The 27,950-nt window shown below is 42.8% G+C and overlaps 1 protein-coding gene across 1 annotated transcript in view; it reads right to left on the bottom strand.

Moving 5' to 3' along the window:
• TBC1D1 (TBC1 domain family member 1) overlaps window positions 1–23,123 on the bottom strand; it is a 138,314-nt gene extending 115,191 nt beyond the window's left edge. The window contains exons 1-2 of the mRNA XM_060246258.1: window positions 22,664–23,123; window positions 12,592–13,058 (exon numbers count right to left, since the gene is read on the bottom strand). Coding sequence (XP_060102241.1) covers window positions 12,592–13,008 — 417 coding nt within the window. The 5' untranslated portion in view covers window positions 13,009–13,058; window positions 22,664–23,123. The remainder of the gene's footprint in view (window positions 1–12,591; window positions 13,059–22,663) is intronic.
• Window positions 23,124–27,950: the final 4,827 nt, after the last annotated feature.

Raw genomic sequence — 27,950 nt, 5'->3', positions numbered from 1 at the left:
GAACCAACAGATTTATAAGTAATTTAAAGCATGATCAAAGATAAATATATTTTACTAACTCAAAAAAGTACATTAATAGAAACACACTGATTTGCATACACTGAACATAATCTAACCAAATTTAAGTCCTCTTGAGTTTATAATTGGAGGGATTTAACTACTTAATACTTCTACTGAAATCAGTACAACTTACAACTTCTTCATTAACCCCAAACAAATAAACCTGCAGAATTTCAGGTGATAATTCCCTCAAAGGGAAGTGTTACAATTTTTATTTTTTTGTTAATATCGAGTCTGAAAAAAAATATCTTGCATAATTAGATCTTAATCAGAAATATAGTTGTAAATCACTGTACTGTCAGATTCCAGTGGGATAGTCATATCAGTCTCTTGCCAAAATCCAGAAAGGAGTCTGTATTATTTTGAAGACTAACAGATTTATTGAAGCACAAACTTTTACAGAACAGAGTCCACTTCATGCATCTGACGAAGCAGGCTTTAGCCCCCAAAAGCTTATGCTTCAATAACTCTGACCATCTTTGAAGTGCTGCAAAGACCCTTTTTAAAAATTCTAAATGAAATTGTGCAAAGGTTCATGTTTATCTGTGCAAAATGAATGACCTGGAAACAAGCTGGAGGCTTGAAACTGGTAATTAGCTGACATTTTAAAAGCCTTTAAAACTGTATTGTGAAATACATCCGATTATTCATAAATTGCAACTGTGAGAACTCTGAGGGAGACCCAACAGTTTTCTGATAGTATGTCTCGTGCACTGAATCTGGAGAGACTGCACAGCTACTGCTACAACTTAACCTAAGTCTATTTTTTTTAATGTTTACAGCAGTGACTAATGCATTGGAAAGGACAAACCCAGAAATGTGTGTCCCCTGGTAAACTTGGGCTACTAACTGAACCATATTAAACTTTGATTACAGCAGTGGTTAACCTGGCAATTTTATAATTTTTCTTCCCAGAAGACTCCTCATCAGCATTTACTTTGATTGCTATTATTCTGGTCTTGTTCAGTCATTTCTCAGAGTTACTACCCATATCGAGGATAAAGGGTAACCAGGGTCATGAGAAATTCTTCTGACCCCTTAGAACTGAACTAATGGGAGAGTTTTCCCATTATCAAGCGATCTCAGATCATTATTAAGTTGGCTTCTGGTGTGGGAGCTAGATGTGTTTTCCATTCCTTTTCAAAGCAATTACTTGTTTTGCAACTAGTAATAACAATACTATTTTTAAAAAATGTATCTGGAGGTCCTTACGCTCTTTTAAGCACAAAACGTACAGGTAGAACGCAGCCAAGTTCCACTAGTACAAATTTAGGACATAAATGTGAAGTTCCCAATATCAACATCCACTGTGGGAAGCATTCACTGCAGAACTAAATTCAGAACTGCCAATATGTACCCCATGACTTTAGCATAATGAAAGAATCAACACCCAAGACTGTATTTTAAAGGGGGGATCCAACAGATACCCACCATTCAAGGTATTTGTGTAAAATGCACGTTTGGAAAATATGCAGCTAATACAATGAAATACTAAATTATAGTTTCTTAGAATACTTTCCAAGTAACATTAATAATACAGAGAAACAACTCTGTTCCTTGGGAGAACTGGATTACTGAATGTTTCAGCACCACATAGTGGCTTTACAAGGTATCACAGCATAAGGGGGGGGGAGATGCACTAAAAACAAATACTTGGGCCCACATCTGCTGAGATAACCTTGCACTCCTACATTTCATGGTATCTATTTAACTGAAACCTCTGTTTGGCTTAACAGCAGTTTTAAATAGCTGATTTTAGTTTGTGGTTTTTATGCATTTTATATATTTTATTGTGTTCACATGATAAGCCGCTTTAAGTTCCCGTAAAGTAGAAAGACAGCTAATAAATGTTTTAAAATAAATTAATAAGGCCAACAAGGACCTCACATTCCTTAGCCATCGCTAACTCCAGAGTTTAGTAATTTTCAGCAAAAGAAAAATTGGACACTTGAACAACTAACACAATTTTATCTCAGCACAAAGATGTATGGATTAGAACCCCTTCTTCAAATACAAGGTAGTGGGGCCTTAAAGGATAGAGGTTTATATACGAGGTATAAAAAACAAATCAATGGGGACAGTGGGCCATGAAATTCACTGACTCAGCCATCGATGTTATGTGAACAATCTCAAACTTTTTTGATTATGTTGAATTTTAAACAAGTAAACTTCACCTTATATTTCCTGCACTAAATTGCCTTTGACCATGGTATTCTACCATTTTTCTTCATAGTCATATGCATTTATGTCTGCATATTGCGGTCCCATCACCTGAATCTGAAGATGTCCATGCCCTTAAGGAAAAACTTTCAGAAAGGACAATGCAGAGTTCACCTGTCCTGAAAATATGCCAGTCCTAAGAACATGCCTTGGAACTGTCATGTGGCAGCAGGTTCTTCAAGAAGACAGAAGTTATTTCTAAATGTGTAATCCAATCCCCAACACCAATATACTCCAAAAAGTACAATGCATTGCTGCAGGACGATAATGAACTTTTATTTATTTACTTTATTTATACCCCATGTTTCTTCCCAATGGGGGCCCAAAGCAGCTTACATCCTTCTCCTTGCCTCCTTTTATCCTCACAACAACCCTGTAAAGTAGATTAGGGTGAGAGTATGTGACTGGCCCAAGGTCACCCAGCAAGCATCCATGGCAGAATAGGGAATCCAACCTGAGTCTTGCAGATATTAGTCTGGCACAGGGCCAGCCCTAGATTGTCTGGCATCCTAGACAAGGCTAACTTCTGGCACCCCCTCCCCCACACTGATAGTGTCACTGAGTCACATGAGGGGGTGCCCAATTTGGCACTCCTAGAAAGCCAGTGCCCTAGGCAACTGCCTAGTTTGCCTAGTAGCAGGGCTGGCCCTGGTCTGACCCTCCAAACCACAACACTACACTAGCTTTAAAAATCTTTAATTGTGTGCGGTGCAAGAGAGTCAGTGGGCAAAACATGATGCGGTACATTATTTATTTCATCCTACGAGAATCCTAATGCCTTCCGAGAGCAGCATTGTACAGTGATAAAGTCAAACTGAATTACAAGACCCGGAAGATCTTCTGGGATCGCTGCACACAAGTTTGTTTCTGACTAAAACATTTACTTAATGTTATAGTTCTCTAAACCCAGTGTTGTTCAGCAACAGGAAATACCAGTGGTCAAAGGACGAAAGCCTGCAGTGATTAAACACCATTTTTGGTAAGCTTTAGAGCCATTATACTGCAAACATATGACTATGATTGGGTGGGGGGATTTCACTCCCTAACTCCCACTTTCCCAGTTTAGCGCTCCCAAAACATATGACCTACATACCAGGTCATTTACCCTCCTATGCTAATCAGCCAGAGCCCTGCACAGACATACCAAATATGTCAATAGTGAGGGGAATGGCATTGGTCTTAATTTTTGCCTAGGCGTCTATGCATGTAGAATCCAATTATCTATTCAAGAATACAAAAAAAATCTAGTTGCACAGATCACAAAGGCCACATGCATTGGACTCTACACAGGATTCTGTGCAAATAAGGTGAATCATGGTAGAGGAAGTCCAAGGAAAAATGGCCAACAGGGGGCAGGCCAAGCAGCTCTGATATCATTTCCCACTACACATACAGTCTGAATATCCACACTGGGCTCAGAAGCTCAACATAACATACTGAACACATTCTCTGCTTTAGTATTAAGATTGCCAGGTTTGAACTGAAATGTCAAAACTGTTTTCAAGGTTTGACAAGGAAGGAGCAAAATCTCTGGATGAGGGGGTCAGGCTATTTTCTGCTTGCCTTGAGAGCTTTTGCCTCTCACCCAACATCAGACTCTGATATTTTAAAAAAATGTTTTTCTTAGGAGCACAAAATTAGTACAATAGCCAGTAGGAAGGACATACAGTGGCAGCTGATTAACCACTAGGTGAAAGCAACTTTAGCAAATGTATGTTGGAATATAGTAATTACTGGTGGTACCATTTTCCAACATATCAATGGCACTGTGAAAAAGTCCAGTTGACTCATGGGATCTTTAGGCACATTTCTTGTGTGTGTTTCTACTTCTTCAAATGAAAGTCAGATGCATCTTTAAAGTAATAACAATCGCACTGGGAGTGAGAGGAAAGGCAGAGAGGTGTTTCCAAAATTTGATGGAAACGTCAGACCACAGTTTTTACAGTGGCTTAAATCTGAACTTATTCGCCCCCCAAAATATTTCTTCCTACATGAACCTTATAAATATACAGATTATGTTAACATCTGTAACACAACTGACTATAAACAATAAGAAGCTGAACAGGGCAAGTGAGTATCCGGAGTTGTTTTAATGCAGGGATACTTAACAAACGTCTCAGCCTTGGTGTCAAATATCAAAACTAAGTTACACAATAATCCTCCATCATGAAACTCAACCTAGCAGCGAATGCTTTGGAGTTCACTGGGTCTTTGCAATACCTTTTATAGCTGAATAATGCAAGTCTGACCAATTCACTGCCCTGATTGGGACAGGCTGTGCACCCTACGCTGATCAAAACAGCAGTCATTTCTTACAGCCTTTCAGAAATGTGCTTGTAGTGAACTAGAACACACGTCTGCAGATAAAAAGTAACATCGTTACATGACGAGAAGAGAGTACGCTTGCAGTGCAATCCTAAGTAGAGTTACAACCTTCTAACTCCATTGATATCAATGGGCCCAGAAAGATACACCTCTGATAGGACTCAATTGCTAAGTTACTGTGGAATTTCCAAGCAAATATTTAAACACAGTACTTCCTGGTTATGTTTTCAATAAAAATACACAATAAGCCCTACAACAAAAGGCTACAAAACAATAAAACCAGCATGTAAAACTCCAAAAGAAACATCATTTTACCTAAATGTAGATAACAGTAATCTTTCTTCTTCTGCCTAAACCATGTGTAAGAAAAACAGCAACTTTTAACCCTAAAACCTAAGAGCAACCAAATCAGTCAGGTACCAACTAAGGTTGGCAGGTTCCCCCTGGCCACCGGCGGGAGATGGGGAGTAGGGATGCCGGATCCAGATGGAGAAACTCATGAAGATTTGGTAGGGTTGCCAGCCACCCCCGCTTTTGCATGCTCCTCCCCACCTACAAATGCCTTCAAATGTGGTACGATGATGCCCCCTGGAAGTGACATCATTGTGCTGCTGATGTCACATGGTGAAGTTCTAGTTTTTGTATAAAACCCTATGGTAAATTTGGACTCAAACCATAGTTTTGCCCCCAAAACTAGGGCATCAGCATGCAATGTTGGTGGCGTGATGACATCACTTCTGGGTGACATCATTGCACCACGCAAGCTCCCAGGAAGGCCAAAGATCCCTCTGCCAGGAAGAAGATAGGACCTGGCAACCCTAAGATTTGGGGTGGAGCCTGACAGAACAGCACTTCCATTTGTGGAAAAGAGGGAAGTTATTTCTGCAGATTCTCCCCACCCCACTTCAAGCTATAATTGCGTCCTCCATACAGGGCTGGCGCATGGGAGTTGGCGAGGTAGACAGCCGCCTGGGGTGCCACCTCATTGTGAGGGCGGGCACCCCCTCTCCGCCCCTGCTCCCTTTGAAGCAGGAGAGCACCAAGCATGGGGTGGGCAAAGAGTACGAGCTTTGTGCACCCTGATAATGTCACTTCTGGTGACGTCATTGGGCCTCACATGTGTGAGTGGAGCCCTTGGGGGTTGGGGGTGCGGAGTTCGGCCTGGGGTGCCAGAAATCCTAGCACCGGGCCTGCCTCCATATCAGGGTTCTCGAATGTGATGCCTGCAGACACCATGGACCCTGCTGATAGTTTACCTGGCTTCCAAGTGTTTTCAGAAACTGGGTGGAGCCAGGTGGGGCTCCTCCACAGTATGGTGTTTGTTTGGCCAGTGGAGATCTAATTGGCTGTGCAGATTAAAATAACTTTGCTTTAGAAGCGGCACTTCGGTGTTGATTTTATTCTGTCTCACTACTCTTTCCCCAGGGTATTTTAAAATTTATTCCTCTTCTCCCCTGTACTTGAACTTCCTCTGGGTATGTGGCTCTGCCTCCTGTGGCAACCATTTTGTGGTTGGCTCCACCTCCCTGTGTCAGAATTCCAAAGGTGGCCATATGCACCAAATGGGTGGGGACCATTGCTCTATGGTATTCCTGTGAGTGCGTTTACCTTGAGGAACAAAGTTTAGAGGAACTCAGTAGGATACAATAGGAGAAGGAAGTGAGAAAGTCCCATTCTGCAAAGCCCACAGGTGCTTGGATACACACCACTAGTGACCTGTTCAGGACTGCTCTATAACTCGTAAAAATCCCCTCTTCTTTTCGAACACAATTGTCCAAATAATGGAAGAACACCTACAATTCCCAGCAAATTTATGGTTTTGATGGTGTATGTGTGTGTGTCTAAGTGCCATCAAGGTACTTCTGACATGGCAGCTCTATGGATTAAAAACACCAGGATGTCCTATTGTTAACAACCTTGTTCAGGTTTTGCAAACTGAGGATTGGTGCTTCCTTGACTGAGTCAATCCATCTAATGTTGGGTCTTCCTCTTTTCTTGCTGCCTTCAACTTTTCCTAGCCTTATTGTCTTTTCTAGTGAGTTTTGTCTTCTCATAATCTGACCAAGGCATGATAGCTTCAGTTTGGTCCGAGGGGAGAGTTCATGCTTGATTTGATCTAGAACCCATTAATTTGTTTTCTGGGCAGACCACAATATCGGTAAAACTCTCCCCTAACACAACATTTCAAAAAAATCAACTTCCTACAAAAATCAGAATAAAGCTGAAGAAAAACACCAAAACATTCATAGCACCAAACAATCTAAACAACATTCCTATAGAGTTTAAAGACCACATAAATAAAATATTTGTATTGCTAAGTTCAAGTGAATGGGAATCAGAACTATTGGTTGAAACCAGAGATATTATCAAGGAAGAATATGCAAAGGCTCTTTCAAAAGAAATGAAAAGCCTTGATGGATGACCAATAAAGTCGAGAAGCAAAAGTAAATGGTGACAGAAATAGTGTAAGAAGTCTAGATGCAGTGTTCCAGCAACTGGCACACAGAGACAAAAGGAGCTATCATAATAACCAATGCAAAGAAATAGAAGAGAACAACAAAAGATGAAGAACAAGAGCTCTGTTCCACAAGAACCAAGAAATCAAAGGAAATTAACAGATGGTTAGACATGCTAAAGATCAACATGGAAATTCATTAATTGAACAGGACAAAATACAGTAAAGATGAAATAATTCACTGAAGAACTTTACAGAAGAGATGAAAGGATGCCTGAGTCCTTACAAGACGAATCTTTTGAAGAACCTGCAGTTTCAGAAAGTGAAGTGAAAGCTGCGCTCAAAAGCAAACAGGAGAAACAAATCACCAGGATGTTACCCTACCCAGATGAACAAACCACATGAGTGACATCCTTGGTGAAACTAGCTGCCAACATATCATCAAAATAGAACTGTTGGGGCAAGGACTCATATTTCTTGTTTTATATATTACTTTTGAAAACACTGTTCACATAGTCATCATTCCATGCATCATTTCATGTTTTTTAGATTGTAAGATTTTTATAAATGCTAATTATTCTTGCCCACCAAGAGTTTCACAGCATTTGTTACTTCTGTGCAGAACCAGCTCATGGAACCTAGAAGATAAAATTCCTTAACTGCTGATCTTCAGAGTGCAGAACAAGAGACTCAGAATTAAATGAAGACTATCTCAAATATATGAGTTTGTTTCAAAATACAAAGTTTACAGGATTATGCATGGGATAGAGAAGGTAGAGAAAGAAGTACTTTTCTCCCTTTCTCACAATACAAGAACTCGTGTGCACTCAATGAAATTGCTGAGCAGTCAGGTTAGAACTGATAAAAGGAAGTACTTCTTCACCCTAAGGGTGATTAACACATGGAATTCACTGCCATAGGAGGTGGCGGTGGCTACAAGCAGCTTCAAGAGGGGATGGGATAAACATATGGAGCAGAGGTCCATCAGTGGCTATTAACCACAGCGTGTTGTTGGAACTCTCTATCTGCGGCAAGGGATGCTCTGTATTCTTGGTACTTGGGAGGGGCACATGAGGACTTCTAGTGTCCTGGCCCCACTGATTGACCTCCTGATGGCACCTGGGTTTTTTGGCCACTGCGTGTACAGTGTTGGCCTGGATGAGCCATTGGCCTGATCCAACATGGCTTCTCTTATGTTCTTATGTTCACAATCCCCCTACGAAAACCTCACAATTCCAGATGGCAGGCATACTGCAACTAGCTTCATAATAAAAAGTTCTCCTATATTGTGTTACGTGCATACCTGCTAGCATAAGAGGACCAAACAAAAGCCAGAACTTGCCTTACAAATATAATGGCTTTGCAATTAGAAGTTACTGTCATCTGGAAATGAGCCATTTGTTCAGTCAGACAATCTATATAGTCTTCAAAGACACTTCCTCTGTACACTTTGGGAACTAAATATCAAAGACGACAGTTCAACGGCATTTTAGAGATCAAAGGCTTGGGAAATGCTTATTTTTCTGGTTGAAGAAAAACAACCTGATGCTGGAACTGTTACAAAGGATATACATCCATGGACTAATGAGCAAGTCATGCCATGCAAAATTAACTTGCATTTTAAAATTAACTATAGTTCGGATCAGGAGATTAGGATAAAGATTCTTTCTCCATTTTGTTTTCTAAATTGCCTCTGTATTTTTGCTTTAAGCACTAACTTTCTATCCCATTAACTTTCTATCTCGTTGACCTGAGATAGAGGGAAACTATGTATTGTACGAATTGCAGGTTCTGCACTGTAGCTGAGGTCCAAGGGCTTGGACCTACCTAATGGGATTTCCCCCTATGTTCCTCTTTGAACAGCAGATCTGTCCATATGGTATCACAAATTGCTTCTGAAATTCCCTGCATCTCCAAACATGGCAGCTATTCAGAGAAACACAAACTGAGAACTCCCTCGGGAGTGCAGAGCGAGCGAGTTTGACATTTTTCTGAACCCTAGCCCATGCTTGCTTGAGGCTCTAATGATCCCATCTGACCATCTAGCAAGATAACTACAATAGCATGAGACAGATAAGTAAATACAATGAAATCTATCTATAAATATTTTATTCTGCCCTTTCTCCAAGGAGCTATTAATGTTTCGTTTTCCTTTTCAGTGATTTAAGCATGTTCTTCCTAATCAGGACCTTTTTCATTTTATGCAACAGGAATTTTCAGGCAGAGGACAACTGCTTGGATTATAGTTAAGGGCTCCATAAGGATTCTTTTACCATTATATATTGATATCCATGGGTAAATATTGAGTGCTCATTATGTAAATCCAAAGCGTGGAGTTAAGAATCTTAATGTGCTTTTCGATTAAAGTTTTTCTTCTTTAGGCACTATAACAAACTGTTTGCAGAACTAGTCAAGCAAGCAAATGCTGCTGCTACTTTTTCACTGCACTGGATACAATTAATTGCAGGCAGGAAATACTGATTACCAGGGCTTTTTTTTTTTTTAGTAGGAATGCAGTTCTGGCTGGCTTGGCATGAGGGGTGTGTGGCCTAATATGCAAATGAGTTCCTACTGGGCTTTTTCTACAAAAAAAGCCCTGCTGATTACTATTATGTTATCATTGTACAGCAGCCAGGATTCAAAATAATTCTTCATACTGGGAGAGGAAGTTAAAGTTATCATCCCACATCTGTGAATCTGTGTATCTGGCATTACTGACCATAGACTAACAGTCCTCAGAGGGTGTCACATAACAGTAACATAACACATAGCCTATAACATACAGCCTCAAAGGATCAGAAATGAGCACAAATCTGAGAGTCGAGGGCTGGAGTAAGAACCAACTACATCAGCACAGTGCTTGCTGTCCAGCTAGATGCAGCAGAGTTGCCATCCCACAGTTGACAGGTAGCTGCCAATTCCTGCACCATCAGGTACCCCCAGAGCTGCATTAATGCCCAGTTCCTAAGGCCTCTGTGGTTCTATACAGGCTAGCCAAAATTGACTATTCTGTAATCCAGATTGTAAACATGCATTTATATTACAGATTTAAAACTCTTCACTGGTCATCACTTCTTCCTGGAAAACTGTAACCCTAAGAGGGAGAATCAGTAGCTGAGTATTCTTAGCACCTTCATCTAACTTTAGTTACTAGGAGTTTTCACAGGAGGCCACAAGAATCATACTGGTATAAATAGGATATGTCTGTAGAGCAGGTAGACATTTAGAATGTAGTGCAATCACCACAATTCTAGACCACTGGTCTACAGCAGTCTTCCCACCTAGAAGCCCACTATCTATTTATTTATACACCACACCTATCCCTATGGTTCAAGATGGTGTGCAAATTACAATTTAAAATTTGCAGATTAAAACCACAAATAGCCTGAATAAATATTTCTGAGTTCTCAGCTGGGTGTGTGTGTGTTTACCTCTTGAAATTATGCTATAAATCAGTTTAATATGCCAGGGATTCTCAGTAGTTGTCCTGACACTGGGCATGTCTACACTATCAATTTATAAGCTCTATAGCAGCCTAAACTTATAGGTTTTTCCCACATCACTGAGAACTGAAGTGTGCATGCACATGAAAACTTATACCCAGAATTAAACTTTGTTGGTCTTAAAGGTGCCACTGGACTCAAACTTTGTTCTGTTGCTTCAGAACAAAATGGCTAGCCACCTAAATCTATTACTGAGAACTGTAATTTGATGAAGGTGCTAACAATTTTCTGCCAGAGAAGAAGAGTTGGATCTATACCACACCCTCCACTCAGAGCAGCTTACAACTGCCTTCCCTTCCTCTTCCCACAACAGACACCCTGTGAGGTAGATGGGACTGAGAGAGCTCTTCAAGAACTGCTCTTGAAAGAATACCTGTGACTGACCCAAGGTCATGCAGCTGGCTGCAAAAGGAAGACTGGGGAAGCAATCCTGGTTCTCCATATTAGTGTCCACTGCTATAAACCACTACACCAAACTGATACCCCAGCTTGGTCTGAACCTAGAATTCCCTGGGGAACAGTGGGAAAACTGACTACATGATATTGTTAAGGCCAATAATGCAAATGGGTCCCAAAATGCACTAACAATGTTAATGGATGACAGGACTATCCACAGCCATCAGCTGAAGAGCAGAAGCTGCAAGTAGAAGATAAGAAAAATATGTCACCTATTTGCACTGCTTAAGAACATAAGAATATAAGAGAAGCCATGTTGGATCAGGCCAATGGCCCATCCAGTCCAACACTGTCACACAGTGGCCCAAAAAACCCCAAGTGCCATCAGGAGGTTTACAAGTAGGTCTAGAAGCCCTTCCACTTTGCCCCCACAAGCACCAAGAATACAGAGCATCACTGCCCCAGACAGTTCCAATAATATACTGTGGCTAATAGCCACTGATGGACCTCTGCTCCATATTTATGCTTGTAGCCGCCACCACCTACTGTGGCAGTGAATTCCACATGTTAATCACCCTTTGGGTGAAGAAGTACTTCCTTTTATCCATTTTAACCCAACTGCTCAGCAATTTCATTAAATGCCCACGAGTTCTTGTATTATGAGAAAGGGAGAAAAGTACTTTCTCCATCCCATGCATAATCTTGTAAACCTCTATCATGTCACCCTGCAGTCGACGTTTCTCCAAGCTAAAGAGCCCCAAGTGTTTTAACCTTTCTTCATAGGGAAAGTGTTCCAAACCTTTAATCATTCTAGTTGCCCTTTTCTGGACTTTTTCCAGTACTATAATATCCTTTTTGAGGTGCGGTGACCAGAATTGTACACTGTATTCCAAATGAGACCTTACCATTGATTTATACAGGGGCATTATGATACTGGCTGATTTGTTTTCAATTCTCTTCCTAATAATTCCAAGCATCCACTGCTTCCGCTGACACAGATGCCTTGGACATACACAGAACACCAGTCTTCTTAGTTCACAGTGATTTGGTTGGGAGTTCAGTTCACATAACCTTGAAGTCGGAGAGCCCCTAGATAAAATACACAGCCAGCTGGTTTTACATATTGGCATCAAAACTGAGGAGTCCCATGGCGCAGAGTGGTAAGCTGCAGTACTGCAGTCCAAGCTCTACTCACGACCTGAGTTTGATCCAGGCGAACACTTGGTTCAGCTAGCTGGCTAAAGGTTGACGTTGCCTTCCATCCTTCCGAGTTCGGTAAAATGAGTACCCAGCTTGCTGAGGGTAAAGTGTAGATGACTGGAGAAGGCAACAGCAAACCACCCCATAAACGGTCTGCTATGAAAATGTCATGATGCGATGTCACCCTGGAGCTGGAAACGACTGATGCTTGCACAGGGGACTACCTTTACCTTTTTTTTTTTTTAAGAGTATCACTTACCTCAAGAGCCAATGCAGCTGAAGCAGATTATGAAGTCACCTACAGAGCCTAGGCTGCATTCAAACACAATGGATAATATGTCTCTCTGCAATCTGATTTATTTCAAAACTCTGATTTTGTAGCTTGTAGTTTTAATTTTTAAAAAGCTATGAAAACAGAAATATTTCACTTACTTCTGTTTGATCACCAGCTTTGAATACATAACAGGTACTTTGCTGATTTACTGCTCCATTTTTTATTAAGCAGGCAAAATAGCTTGGGTCTTGGCTGTTGTGAATCAGCTTGTGGACATGCTGCGGCCTGTGCTCAAACAAGCTGCAACAAATCAGAGGATCCCATGGCTGGCTTTCTCCTGTATCAGTTTCGCACCGCAACCTGGTCGGTGAGACATAAAGCCGGACTCGGTTGGTGTCAGATTCTCCCTTCGAAGACTTTGTGCTCAGTTGCCTTATCTCTGCCACAATCCAAGGGAGCACAGCCATAGTGGTCAGAGTGTGGACAGGCAGAGAACCTACTAGCTGAAGACTGAAGTCCACTGAGCCATCACTGGACGTTTGAGGATTTTTGACTTTGAATGATATGGGATCCATTGTTGAGTCATCGAGGGGAAGGAAACCAATTTAATTAGGGAGACAGCATTCTGAAACAAAAATACATATTTACAGTGTTAATAGAATCCCTTGGTAGTTTTCCTCTTTCAAGGTTGTATCATTAATCAGAAACAGTCTAGTATATTTGGGCTGTAGTAAAATATTTTTCTTTATTTGGGTTACCTGATCTTTGTGTTGCTGCTTTCTGAACCACAAGGAAGGGGATTTTTTTATTTTTACAAATACCTGAATGGAAGTAAGTAATGGAAGACCCAAGAATTACAATACCTGAAGAATCAAGGATGACTATGAACCACTTTCAAGTATGCTTTGCTCTCAGGTTAACAGGCAGAAAAAAAAGACAGACTGACCACTGAAGACCATATCAAAATACTTAAAAGTTTTCAGGAACAGTGTACATTAACTGGAACTCTGTGGCTTCCATGGCCTACATTAATGTTCTATAGTAAGGCCTGCACTTGGGTATGCTTTGTTTTTTTGTATCCAGCCTCACTGCTGTTCCAATTATTCAACTATTATCATCTACCCTGTTTCCCTGAAAATAAGACCTACCCAAAAAATAAGCCCTAGCAGGATTTCTATGCATTTGTTAAATATAAGCCCTACCCCGATAATAAGACCTAGTGATGGGCGTGGCTATGCAGCGTATCTGCATAGCCACGCCATGCATTTCGGTGCGGAGTGGTAAGGAAGACTGAAATACCTGGAGAGTTATGACAGTGTTCCAGAAGATGACTTAACTGTATTTGAATAAATGTAGATTGTTGTATCATACTTAATAAAAAATAAGACATCCCCTGAAAATAAGCCCTAGTGTGTCTTCTTGAGAAAAAACCAATATAAGACAGTGTCTTATTTTCGGGGAAACACGGTAGTAGCACTACAGTAGCAGGATAGTTGCTGTACAAAATTCAGAGGTGCCAAGATTTCTAGACAGAGGGCTTACAGATGAAACTGAATGCAAAGTTTCATAAGTTCTGAACCTGAAACAGGAGAGTGAAGGAGATGAAACCAAGGGAGTCCAGTTGAGGGATCTGAAGGAAAGAGGGAAGTCAGCTCCATGAATTATGGGAGAAAGCTACTCCTGGAGTAGAAGCATAGAGGAAACAAAAGGGATAGGCACGCGCCTGGCACTCATGATGGTGGTTTGCCAGGTCACTGACTCAGCATGTGGAGCTGAGGCAAACTGCTTTGGCACTGGCAATATTGGGGCTCAGGTTACTAGTGTGTCTGGCCAAGAACTATGGTAATCTCCCTACTTTTTTTGTTTGCTGCCACACCAACAGCTTCACAGGTGGACTAGGAGGCTTTTTTTTAATACTCTGGTTTTAAAAACTGGTCTAACAACTGGGTTAGACTAAAAGAGGCTATGGTTGTATAGCTCTTGAACAAACCAACTTTCATTTCTGGGTAAGATAACTGAAAGCAGCAACAGAATAGCTCCAGAAATTCCTGGATGACACATCAGTGCTGGATCCTTTCCAGTCTGGCTCCCACCCCAGCCACAGGATGGAGATAGCACTGGTTGTCCTCACAGATGATCTCTGCAAACAGCTGAATCGAGGTAGGTAGCCACCGCTGTTATTGCTTGATCTTATTACAGTGTTCAACACAGTCAACCACAACCCACCACCTCACCAACATAGAAGTTCATGGGGGTAGCCTTGAAATGGCTTACCTCATTTCTCCAACATTGGGGACAGGGTGGTGCTGGGAGAGACGGTGTCAACTAGGCACGCATTCTTATGTGGGGGTCCCTCAGAGGGCAATCCTCTCTCCAATGTTATTTAATAGGCTTCCGGGTTACATCGCTCTGACTTCAGAGGTGTCTGCAGATCGTCCTCCTGTGGCACCTTTGAATCAGGCGGCTGGAGGGGCGCCACAGACGTGGCACCCCCACAGGAAGACCCTGGAGGGGTTTTCCTTCAGCATGGGATTTTTGCAGGAAGTTAGGGGTACAGCAGCAGCTGCTCCTGTTGTTCTTGCATGTTCTGAGGCTCCACTGCCATGATAGCTGACTCAGCAGAAAAAGGTGAACACCCGACTGCTTTCTTTCGCTTCTTTCAGTAAGCTTTTGATGTATCGCCTCTCTACTCCAAGCATGGCAATTCTTCTCTGCAAGTACATGAGCTTTCAATACCACTGGCTAATGGGTCATTTTACATAACAACGAGTGGAAGGGATAGAGGTTGACTATATGCCTACTTTCCCTGCGAATGAGGCCTCAAAAAGTCAGAGAGCAATTTTAAGTATTGGTAATAACTTGAATTGGATAGAATACAAATATTTAAATCGACCCGGATTATAACTGGACGTACGTTAAAGAGACTATTATTTGGCTGCAATATGGTCTGAACATAAAAGATATATTTTAGAGAGATTTGTCCCTGTCGTCCAACTGTAACTGAAATGATAACATTTGAAATCTCAGCTGGAGCTGATTTGGAATGATGATCTAACAGGATCTTTAAACTACTTTTCAACTTGGATTAAGAGACTGAGTTTGCTGACGGAGAAAAATGGCACTGCCAAGCGAAATGTCTTATTAAAAAAGATATATTATGGAACATTACTTCTCTGAAACAGGATCTTGGTTCATTAATGCAGTTGATTAGAAAGCAAATGGGAGCCTTTACTCTGAAAACTAGCGAACTTTCAAATCTACATGAGCTGAACGCTAAAGAGATTTTGGCGACATCTGCAGAATCAGAATGGAAAAGTGATCCATTCTGAAACAAACCAAAGAAAACCAAAATGGATCCTTATGGTGCAGTTACAAAACAAGACCGGAAATCAAGATTGAGTGAAGTCCTGCTGAGAGGAACAAATGGCGCAGAATTCTTCTCATTACCGAGACGGGTGGCCACATTGAGAAGAGAGAAGGTGCATCCCAGCCAACAAATTAAGATGTGGAAATCTTTCAGGAAGGACTCTTGAACTTTTTCCCTCTCTGTGTATAGTTGGAAATGGAACTTTCAATAAGAACTGACATGCGATTTTAAAAGGCATGCAATTTTAAAAGGCAAAGTGTGATGTCTGGGTTATATCAAGTTGGTTTTCTTTGGAGTAATATGGATATAGGAGCAAAAGGGATCAAAAAGTTTTTAAATGTTAAGTAGATAGATAACGTAATCAAATTGTAACATGGTGAGCAGTTGGATATGGAACTTACCGTAGGAACTCATATATGATTTTAAAAGGCTAGGTGGGATTTTTGGGCTATATACTTAGGTAGATAGATAAAATAATTATTTTTCAATTTGGTTTGCATCTAATAGATAAAGATATATGTTTTTTATGCCTACTGTAATGATGATATTGTTGAACCAATAAGAGAATTTGTATTTTTAATATGGCTAAGCTAAGCAGCTAAAATTAATATTTAAAAATTTTCCTGGGAAGAAGGATTCCTGAGTTCTGGTTTTCCTTGTGGGTAAATAAATATGGAATTATTAGTAAGAAATGACGTGTCCTTAAAAGGCCAAGGGAGATCCTAAGGATGGAAGGGTGTTGTTTAACAAGGGTGTTGTTAAAATGTTAGATAAATATAAATAATTTGGATCAATGGTAAAGAGTGCAGACAACACATTTATTCTTATATGGCAGATTTATTTTTAGTATGTTTGTTGGGAGAAATTGCTCATACTGATATAAGAATTGGATTAATTGTTAAAAAGGCAGACAGCACAATTATTTTGTAATCTGGCAGATTTGTTTTTAATATGCTTCTCTGGAGAAATTGCTTATACTGAGATAGACAAATTATTATGTTGTATTTTTTAACTTGTTAAGGATAAAGATATGATTTTTATGTGCTTATTTTAATAAGGATATTGTCAAGCTAACAAATTAGTCTGTGCTCTTAACATGGTTAAGCTAAATCAGCCAATCTTGTGTTGAGATGACTTTGACTTTTTTATACTTATTTGTTTTGAAGAATTGTTTAGACTTATATTGCTAGTAATAGTTTAGTAAAAATTTCTTTATAATGAAAGACAAGGATGGTAAAATATAAGGAGAACTTCATACTTGCAGGTAGAACAAATTGGGTATTTTATTTGGAGGTAGAATTATAATTGATATATTTGTACTTTTCTTTGTTTCTGTTTTTCCCACTCTGTACATGCCCTTTCCCCCCTTTTATGTATCTTTGCTCCTGCTTCTTCTTTTTGTAGTTAAAATTAATAAAAATTATAAAATCCAATGTTTTTTAATAGCCACATGCACCCCCTTGCCCATTTGGCGGGATGCCATTAGTATGCTGATGACACCCAGCTATATCTATTGATGAACGGCCGGCTGGATACCACCCCAGAAAATCTGGCTGAGAGTTTGGACCCAGAGGCTGTGGTGGGTTAGCTGAAATTGGCTGAGACTGAATCCTGTTAAGACAGAGGTTCTGTGGCCAGACAGGGGGAATTCAGGTTTCGGGTTCTGACTCCTGGCTTTTGGCAGTGTGCCCTTGATTCCAGCACCAACTGTCGAGAACCAGGGTGTGATTCTGGATGCCTCCTTATCAGTGGAGGCCCAGATCACAAACGTTGTCAGGCTGACCTCCAGCTACATCAGGTCAGGCAAGTGGCACCTACCTGTCCTGCCCTGACCTAGCTACAGTAATCCATGCAACAGTCACCTCCAAATTAGACTACTACACTCGCTCTGTGCAGGACTGATCCAGAAACTCCAACTTATCCAGAATGCGGCAGCGCCTCAGGTCCTCGTGGGGACTCTGTATTTGTCATATATCCAATCTGTGCTGTGCGAGCTGCGCTGGTTTTCAGTGGAGTACTGGATCAGGTTCAAACAGTAAAAAAGGTGATGATATCTAACACGGTATGAAACACATTACTATTCTGGCATATTATTTTTACCCTGGCTTGTTCTCATGGATCTCACTTGTGCTTTCATGAAAGTTTGTGCGCTCTGAATATGTCCTGTCACTTAATACATAGCAGCTCATGAGCGCATTAATACCGCTGAGAACAACTGTCAGCGGTTCATAGCCTTTTGACCTCCAGGAGGCAGCAATAGTGCCTCCCCCCCCCCGCCCATTTTGAACAGTAATGTTGCTTTCAATCTCCTGGGCTTAGCTACAATCATAAATCCCACCATCTGTACTGCAGTGGGTCCCATAAGCAATAGCTCAGAAGTATTAGCCTCCTTCCTAAATGGCATGCAGCAAACAGGCATTCAATCTCTTTTAAGACTGCACTAAAATAGGACACATGCTTTCAAATTTGCACACAACAGCTTGTAAAGGGGAAAGTTCTCATTTTAAAAGCAGGGAGACTGTCTTAAAAAAGTAATTTGAAAGACTAAAGTTCAAAGTTATTTATTTCCTTACTTCATTAGTACGCTGCCTTTCACCCCTCCACTGAGGACCCTACATCATTCTCCTCTCCTTCATTCTGTTCTCACATCAACCATGCGAGTTAGGTTAGGCTGAGTGTGTGACTGGCCCAAGGTTCCCCAACTAGCTTCCATGGCCGAGTGCAGACTGCAATCTGATACCACACTATGGGGCTGTTCAGACGCACAGTATAATCAGTTGTCACTGCTGTTTCATACCGGATTAAAAGTGGCTGATCAGACAGCAACATCTGCCTCCCGGTATTAACTCATAGTAGCCCCCCCCCAATCCTTCTCGGAACCGGAGTATTTTGTTACCTGCTCCTTTGCAGTATTTTTTGAGTTCTCTGGTTTCACCTTGTAGTTTCCCCGTCTGGATAGTTCTCAACCAACTTCCAGATGTCTGAAGGCTATCCTGGAGCAAAAAGAGCCTCAGACATCCGGTTTATGGTCGTCATTTTTTTTTACTATTTAGTGATATGCACATAACTGCATAACCACATAATTTTTTAACCTATGTGCATGCGCTTGTGTGCATATGCGCATAATGTGCTCATGTGCATGACGCGCATAAAAGTGGGGAAAAAACTGCATGGTGCCATTGTGTGGACGTTAGAAGACCGTTTCACCGCGGAGTGATTCGAATTGCAGTATGGCAGTCCGATCGATAATATCCAGAACAAAGATATTCGGAACAGAAACGGGTCAGTTTAACACGGACTCAACACGCTGTGTGAACATGGCCTAGCTGTAAGTTTCAGTACCTGCATCGGGGAGGGGGGGAATTAACCCACAAACAACCGTAACTTCTATGTTTTGTTTTTATGACTGATTCAATAACAATGGTTTTTGACACAGTTTCCACCAACAGGGTGCTTTTTAAATGCCCCAAACAGCTAATCTTTCTTCCGTAGGCCCCCATTATCCCCAACATCCCCCTACCTCCATGATTATTTCTCCATTCCTCCTTCTTGTTCTCATTATTTTAGCTAAAACCTCAACCTCTTTAGGAAACATCAGCCTTGAAAACAGAGCATGCTGTGCTACATAATATTAAATGAGTTTGCACAGCTTATTCTGAGCCCAGACTAAAGTTCATAGTGGCAACATCATACTCTCAAATCACATGCTGTCAATGTGAACATGGCCGACTACTGCATTTCAGAGGAGTCTCCAGCAGAAAATATCATACCCATCAAGGTCTGTGCATGACCACAGTCACCCATACAACAGTAAGCAGATCAGTGGAGAGCAGTGAGTTATCACCATGCAATGACAACTACCCTCCCCCAATCACATGTTTATGCCAAAATTGTTTCTGCTTCCATCACCACTAACGCAGGTGAATTTACATCATCACTGGGACTTCTGAACTGCAGCAAAGTCCCTTGGCTGAAATTTTATCCTTAACTCCACAGCCCAGAATGGCAGAGGGATCCTCTGTCACTATCCCAAAACAGAAGGGGATCTCTCACACAAAAACAACATGCAGGTACTGTGGGCTAGGTCACCTACAGATCTGTACCCTTCTTTCTGAAATTGATTCTGGTGCAAACTAGTGGTTACAAAATGAGTTTGATGCAGCATTTGAATCTCAAAGGTTGATCTGCCAATTAAATCTATGGTATGCTTCTGACTGCTAAAAATGGGGCAATATATAACGCACAGTAAGCATTTCAATAGGGTCTTGATTTTTATTCAACAGCTACATGAATTTTAAAAAACACCTTCAAATACCATGTCATTTCTATCCGTTGGTATTTTTTGTAATGGATTTCAATGGCTGAAATCATCTTTAGGAGCCAGTTTAGAGCTGCAAAGCAGGGAAACACATACATAAATGAAGTGGTGATGATACATTCAGCATTAATAACACTCATCAGAAACAGCACATATTTTAACAAACTATCTGTGGAATTTCAACAGACCCCATCTAAGCCCCATGTAAGCCCTCAGTACCCATCTGCTTGCCTCAGTGCAGGAGCAAGGATTTAGAGAAACTGACAGATTAGTATGGAAATGCACAGAACTCCTAATCCAGGGGTGGCCAACGGTAGCTCTCCAGATGTTTTTTGCCTACAACTCCCATCAGCCCCAGCCAGCACGGCCAATGGCTGGGTCTGATGGGAGTTGTAGGCAAAAAAAATCTAGAAAGCTACTGTTGGCCATCCCTGACCTAATCAATACCTATCATCTTCTCTAGAAGCTTTTGCCATCATTTTTACTCATTTTCAGTTACCTTATGCAATAGTTCATTAATAGAAGTGTACAGTGCAAGCAAACAGAGTCAGCCCTTAAAATATTCCAGCTCAACAACTGCAGAGGATCCCAAGTGAGCAAAGCAGGAACTACTCATCAGGCTACAAAAGTGAAGGGTATTTGGATATTTGGTCCTGACATGAATAGCACAGGTTAGCCCAATCTCATCAGATCTCAGAAGCTAAACAGGGTCAGCCCTGACTAGTGTTTGGATGCAAGACCTCCATGGGTCACCAGGTTTGTGACCCAGAAGCAGGCAAGGGCAAACCACCGCTGAAGTCTCTTGCCTTGAAAACCACATCAGGTCACCATAAGTCAACTTTGACTTGAAGGTGCTTTCCACTACTCTTTTTAAGTGTCAACAGAAACAAAGCCTGAGGCTACAATCCTATGCAACTTTACACAGCTACAAGACCCCTTGAACAGAGAAGGGCTTTTTACAGGACTGCCCCAACGTGTCTATAACACAAAGCCACACATTCATTCCTTAATAGCTTTACCTTCTCCTTTCCACTGTAAACATGCATCCAATTAATTGGTTTCTGGTTTGCAAAAGCCTATGCTGGAACAAACTCTTGCTAGTATTTAAACAGCCACAAAACTCTCTTATCTGCTTTTGCCTCAAGGCAGCTACTCCCCTGGAACTAGTTCCTCCAATTCTAGGGCAATCCTAGGCAGAGTTACTGCAGTATACATCCCATTAATGATCTGTTGTTAATATTAAAGTTGTAGGCACCTCAGGGGCAGACACTCTGGACACATGAATATGTATTCATTAACCTAACAGCGTGCCCCGAAGCACAGTTACACCCTTCTACATCTGCCATAGGCTGGGAAGCTGAAATTCTGCTTAGGACTGCATTGTAAGGACAGGATTTCAGCAAATTTACTCCGGGTTGCACCAAATATGCAGTCTCGCTTCCACCAGCAGCAGTGTCTGGTCTCAAAGCCATGCCTATCAAAAACCCACCTGATTAACCATTTATTTTATACATTTAATTCATGTATACTCTGCCTTTCTCTTAAATGGGGATCCAAAGGTTGCCAGCCTCCAGGTGGGGCCTGGAGATCTCCCACTTTTACAACTGATCTTCAACTGACAGAGATCAGCTCCCCTGGAGAAAATGGCTGCTGGGAAGGGCGAATTCTAGGGCACTGTACCGTACTGTGGCTGCTCCCCTCCCCAAACCTTTCCCTCTCCCAGATTTACTCCCAAAGTCTCCAGGTATTTTTCCAACATAGACTTGGCAACCCTACCAAAACAGCTTGCATCGTTCTCTTTTCCTTCATTGTATCCTCACAACAACCCTGAGAGGTAGGTTAAGTTGAGACAAGGCACTCGGCCCAAGGTTACCCGGCGAGACCTCCATGACACATGATTTGGGGATTCAAACCTGGGTCTTGCAGATCCTCTTCACCACCTAACCCCATCGGCTCCACAACAGTGTGGCAAATTTTAACAAGACACTCCCCCAAAACTAACCCACAGCCACAAAACTCTCTTATCTGCTTTTGCCCCTGAGCTGCCTAAAATCTGAATATCCCCCCTTCAAAACTAAATTTCGCACTAGACCTTTAAGCCTGGTTTAGCCCTGTCCCCAAGCTGACATTCCACACTAGAATCATAGAGTTGATTTCTCCAATTCTAGTGTAGGATATCAGTTTGGGGACAGGGCTAAACCAGGCTTAAAGGTCTAGTGCGAAATTGGTCTGGGACCAATTTCGCACTAGACCTTTAAGCCTGGTTTAGCCCTGTCCCCAAACTGGCATTCTGCACTAGAATCAGAGAAACCAACTCTACCACTCTTATGATTCTATGATTTTAGTGTAGAATGTCAGCTTGGGGACAGAGACAAACCAGGATCCTAGTGCAAAACTGGTCCCAGTCGCTTCCTCCCTGCATAAACTCCAACCAACCGAATCTCACTTCGTCGCAAGCAGGAAGCTGCACACCCCCTGCATTAGAGCAGGTGCATCTCTCCCACGTTGTAACTTTCCTTTTCCCCAAGAAGAGAAAGCCGCTTACCCAAACCGCACAAGCCCAACACAGGATGTGCGCACTAGCGCACCCACGGCCGGGTCTCCTCTGGAGGGAGAGAGAGAAAGCGGTCAGCCGAAGGGAAAAGCAGAAGAGCCCGACTCCGCGTCTTCTCCTCCACCCCGGGCCGGCCGCTCAGCCCAGAGGGAAGTTGGCTCCGGCGCGTTCCCCTTCCTCCTCCTGTTGCTCCGTTTAGTACGTGACCCGCGCAGGCGGGAGGAGAAGAGCCGCCTCCTGTCAAAAGCGGCGAGGTGGTGTCCCTAGCCCGCCCCGGGGAAGCGCCCAGGGAACCCTCGGGGGCCATCCCGCCTCTCCTCCAGGGAGGCGGGGAAAAGAGGCCGGCCGGCCGCCGCAACAACGCCTCCCTCCTTCAGCGCCTGCTGCTTCTATCGGCTTCCGCCTTCCTCTCCCTCTCCAGGGGGAGGAGCCCCAAAAGCAGCCGCCGGCCGGGGAAAAAGGGGCGGTCCCGAGGGAGGGGGGTGGCATTCAAATAAGGTTTTTACGAGGGGGGGAGAAAGAAACGGTTAAAAAATAGCCGTTGCTGCCCCGGGACGGCCAATGAGGCGGCTGGAAGGAGCGCGAGGGACGAAGAGGCTCTGCCGTTGAAGGCTGAGGCAAAAAAAAAAAAAAAGGCGGGCCTTTCGCTCCTCCCTCAGAAAGCCGCCGGCTGCTTGTTTTTTGGGTGGCGCAGCGTCAGGGAGCCCCAGCCTGGGTATGTGCGGCGGAGGAAGGACAGCTGCAGTGCAGGGGTTGCCGTGGCTGCTGTGTTGTTGTCTCCCGGCGAGTGAAGGGGGCGACAGGCGCGAGCGACGCTGCCGCTGTCTGTGTCTGCGCGCGCACACGTGCATGTTGCCTCCAGGAACGGTGCCGTGTGCGGAGATCGAGGAGGAGCCCGGGCAGTGTTCCCTCTAAGCTGAGTTGGCGTGAGCTGGCTCACAGGTTTTTAGCCTCCAGCTCACACATTTTTGACCTAGCTCAGGAAAGATGACCCCAGAACACGCTGATTGATGCAGTAGCTCACAACTTTGATGCCAGCAGCTCACAAAAGTAGGATTTTTTGCTCACGAGACTCTGCAGCTTACAGGGAACATTGAGCCCAGGGCGGACGAGAGGGGTCTCTCTTTCGCGGCCATCCCTCCCCCCCACCTCCCTTTTAACAAGACAGTCCCCCAAAACTGACCCACAGCCACAAAACTCTCTTATCTGCTTTTGCTCCTGAGCTGCCTACAATCTGAATATTTTTTTTCTATTATTATTATTTGCTGTTGTTCAGTGTGCTGCATCTCCTTGGGGTATCAGAATAGGGCTGTCAACTTTCTACATGCTGCAAAATGTAATGCTCAAAACATGCATGTTTTGCAGCCTATACTGAACCTCATCCGTGCTCATAACTTGCTTGACTACAGTTGGTTGTGTGAGAGCTTTCTGAATTCCACTTCAGTGCTCTGAGTTTTCTCCCAGTAGTACAGCCCTCAGAATGGTTTCCTAGCCAGCCCCAGTTTGGTGTGGATGAGAAAGCGGTAACAAATATGAAAGCCATCTTCAAGGGCTGTCATGTAGAGCAGCAGTCCCCAACCTTTTGGGCACCAGGGACCGATTTTGTGGAAGACAATTTTTCTAGCGGTTTTTGGATGATACAATTGTGCACTTTATTTCAAGTGTGCAGACTCTTTATCTCAAAGAACCGGGTTTGATTTCCTACTCCTCCACTTGAAGCTGCTGGAATGGCCTTGGGTTAGCCATAGCTCTCTCAGAGTTGTCCTTGAAAGGGCATCTTCTGGGGAGAGCTCTCTCAGCCCCATCCACCTCACAGGGTGTCTGTTGTGGGAGACTCTAAAATTTGGAGTGGAGGGCAGGATATAAATCAAATGGCTTCTTCTTATTGTAATATGTAATGAAATAATTTTACAACTCACAGGCTGGTTGCTAACAGGCCATGGACTGGTACTGGTCCAAGGACCGGGGATTAGGGACCCCTAATGTAGAGGATGGTGCAGAATTGTTTTCTGTTGTCCCAGAAGGCAGGAGTAGAACCAATTGGTTGAAATTAAGTCAGAAGAGTTTCCAGATCAACATTAGGAAGAACTTCCTGACAGAGCAGTTTCTCAGTGGCGCAGGCTTCCTTGGGAGGTGGTGGGCTCTCCATCCTTGGAGGTTTTTTAAACAGGCTAGATGGTCATCTGACAGCAATGCAGATGAGGGACGGTGAGGGGAGGGACGATGGCTCAGTGGTAGAGCATCTGCTTGGGAAGCAGAAGGTCCCAGGTTCAATCCCTGGCATCTCCAAAAAAGGGTCCAGGCAAATAAGTGTGAAAAACCTCAGCTTGAGACCCTGGAGAGCCGCTGCCAGTCTGAGAAGACAATACTGACTTTGATGGACCGAGGGGTCTGATTCAGTATAAGGCAGCTTCATATGTTCAGATCCTGTGAATTTAGGAGGAGGCATTTGTGAAGTTGTTGCATTATGCAGGGGGTTGGACTAGATGGCCCCAGAGAGTCCCCCTTCCAACTCTATGATTCTGAGAAATCAGCATGGTCTCAGGATTGGCTGGGGTGTTGGGCCCTAAATGTCATTAGGGGCCAAGGGGATGAACAAGCTATATGCTTATTTTGTCACGTTATGGTTGAGTTGGGGTGGGGTGATGTGAACAGAGGATCTGACAAGGTATCTTTGTCAGGGGGCTTGTGGCAGCTCTCAACATGGCTTGCATGTGATTATTGTCACTGGTGATTATCGAGACCAGGGATCTCTTCTTGTGCCAAATTTGCCGGTGTCCATTTCTGAATCCATACAGTAATTGCAAAAACTACAGGCAAAAAAGGACCACAGGTCTAATTCCAAAAACACACCTAAGCACCCAACCAATTATGATTATGCTGAGTCGCAACATGTCAGTTTCTATGCTCCATTCAAAAGACTTTTTGTGTGTGTGCAGCTAAGCACAATAAGAACTGGATCATATGAACCCAAGAGAATTGGATCCTAAATGCTGCAGCTGTAAAAGAAAGCAACCTCAAGCTTTATTCTTGCTATCGACACATTTTCCACAATCATGACTCAGGTAGTGGTTATGCGTGTGTTTCATTTTCTCCAGCTTCCTTATTCAGCATCACTAAGCATCGCCTCTCAGCTGTGAATCCCTGGACTTTGCTCAGTTGCGCACGCGGAACTTTTCCACCAGGCAAAAAAAGACTGAACTGCTTGCGGATTTCGTTTCAGTCATATGCAGTGTAACGTGACCCCACTACTGCTTTTGCATGTTTTATATCCTTTGAAGACGTTCCTCAAGAACGTGGGCCTGCAGGAATTACAAGAGAGATCAGTTTCTCTGGAGAAAATGCCTGCTTTGGAGGGTGGCTTCTATGGCAAGCCCTGCTGAGCTCCCTTCCGTCCCCAGGCTCCCTCAGACCTCCTGGAACCTCCCAAGGAAAGTTAGTAACCCTAGCAGGGCCCACTTCCCCCATCAGATTAACCCTGAAATCCTTAAAACTCTTTCGAAGGAGTAAGCAGCACTGACTTCCCATCAGGATTTTCTCTTTTGTTATTGTGTGTGTGTGTGTGTACATGAGAGCCTGGAAGTCATGGTGACTTCTAGTGACTGACCCCTACTTGGGCTGTATAGAATATTCATAGAGGGGGCTGAAGAAGGCCTGTCCCTATCTTCCCAACTGCTGGTATTTCAAGGTCTCCCATCCAAGTACTTTCCAGAGTCAACCCTGCTTAGCCTCTGAGATGATGGTGAAGATGATATTGGATTTATATCCCACCCTATACTCTGGGTCTCAGAGCGGTCACAATCTCCTTTACCCCCCCCCCCACAAGACACCCTGTGAGGTGGGTGGGGCTGAAAGAGCTCTTACAGCAGTTGCCCTTTCAAGGACAACTCCCGCAAGAGCTATGGCTGACCGAACGCCATCCCAGCAGGTGCAAGTGGAGGAGTGGGGAATCAAACCTGGTTCTCCCAGACAAGAGTCCGCACACTTAACCTCTACACCAAACTGGCTCTCTGATGAGACCAGGCTTGCCTGGACGATCCGGTCAGGTCCCATTGGTAGGTTTCTGAGTAAAGCTGCTGAGGATCGCTCTGTTAAAGTAGGCTTCTCCCCTACAATTCTAGCTGTTAATTTAAAATAAATTTATTTATTTACTTCATTTATATGCTGCCTTTCTCCCCCATGGGGACTCAAAGCAGCTTAGTTGAGACTGAGAAAGTGTGACTGCCTCAAGGTCACCCAGCAGGCTTAAAGGCACAAGTAGCAAATAGCAATTCAAACCTGTGTCTCCCAGATACTATGTCGGACACTCTTAACTACTATACCACTGGGCCCCAAGGGAAAACATACCAGCAATATTCTACCAAATTAACCAGAAAGAACTAAGTAGAATCCATTCTTGTAGTTCAGGGCCTATTATGATGGATGAATAAGGTAAACTGTGATGCCCTGCTTGAGTCCCTTCCCTTACACATACTGATCAATGAAAAAGGAAGCAGTATTTTTGTTAACGTTATAGTGACAGGTTTGCTTGAGTACACATTGAATTGGTATTTGTTGTCTTTGACGGAGTATAAATTAGTGACGTGTTTTTTGTAGCTGTACAGTTTTGTGTATTAAATAATAAAATTTAAAAACATTAAACAACCTTTAGCAGCATGTGGATCTCTGACGGTTCCACACCTCAAAATTCATAGCTGTAACTTTAAAACTCAAGCTCTTTGAAGTAGGGTAAAAGAAGCTCCAAACAGTGTTTGCATTAGGGGGATTAGGATGAGAGATGCTTTGTTAGATATTCATTCCTACAACAGGTGTTAAAAAACAAAGACACAATATTATTTGCAACCACAAGAGACAACTTGGCAGTTCATATTAGCTGTGAAGAGACTGTGCTTGGTAGCCAGAGGCTGCTTTGTGTTTTGGGAATTTCTACGTTCCACAAGACATATTTCCCTGACAACTGGAGAAGGCAGGCTGAACTTTTCTCCAATGAATGTTAAGGGTAATACATTGCTAAAAAATCATTCACAGTGCCTTTGACTCATGCCCAACCCTGAGATGTCTGCCACTGGAAGGACCTTGACAGAAGAGATTTTCTTGAACACAAACAAATATCTCCTGGTTATACTTTATGTATGTATGTGACAGAGCATTTTCCCAGTTGACAACTCTAAGTGGATCGTCAACAGAAGATTCATCTGATGTCTGTTAACCATCACCTCATTGAGTTGATTCAAACACCATTACAAAAGAATTAAGTGTTTGCATCAGCCGTCATTTC

This window comes from Heteronotia binoei, chromosome 9 (genome assembly GCF_032191835.1).
Source record: "Heteronotia binoei isolate CCM8104 ecotype False Entrance Well chromosome 9, APGP_CSIRO_Hbin_v1, whole genome shotgun sequence".
In the NCBI taxonomy this organism is placed as follows: domain Eukaryota; kingdom Metazoa; phylum Chordata; class Lepidosauria; order Squamata; family Gekkonidae; genus Heteronotia; species Heteronotia binoei.
The sequence above is the reverse complement of the archived record's forward strand: the minus strand, read 5'-3'. Positions and strand labels throughout refer to the sequence as shown.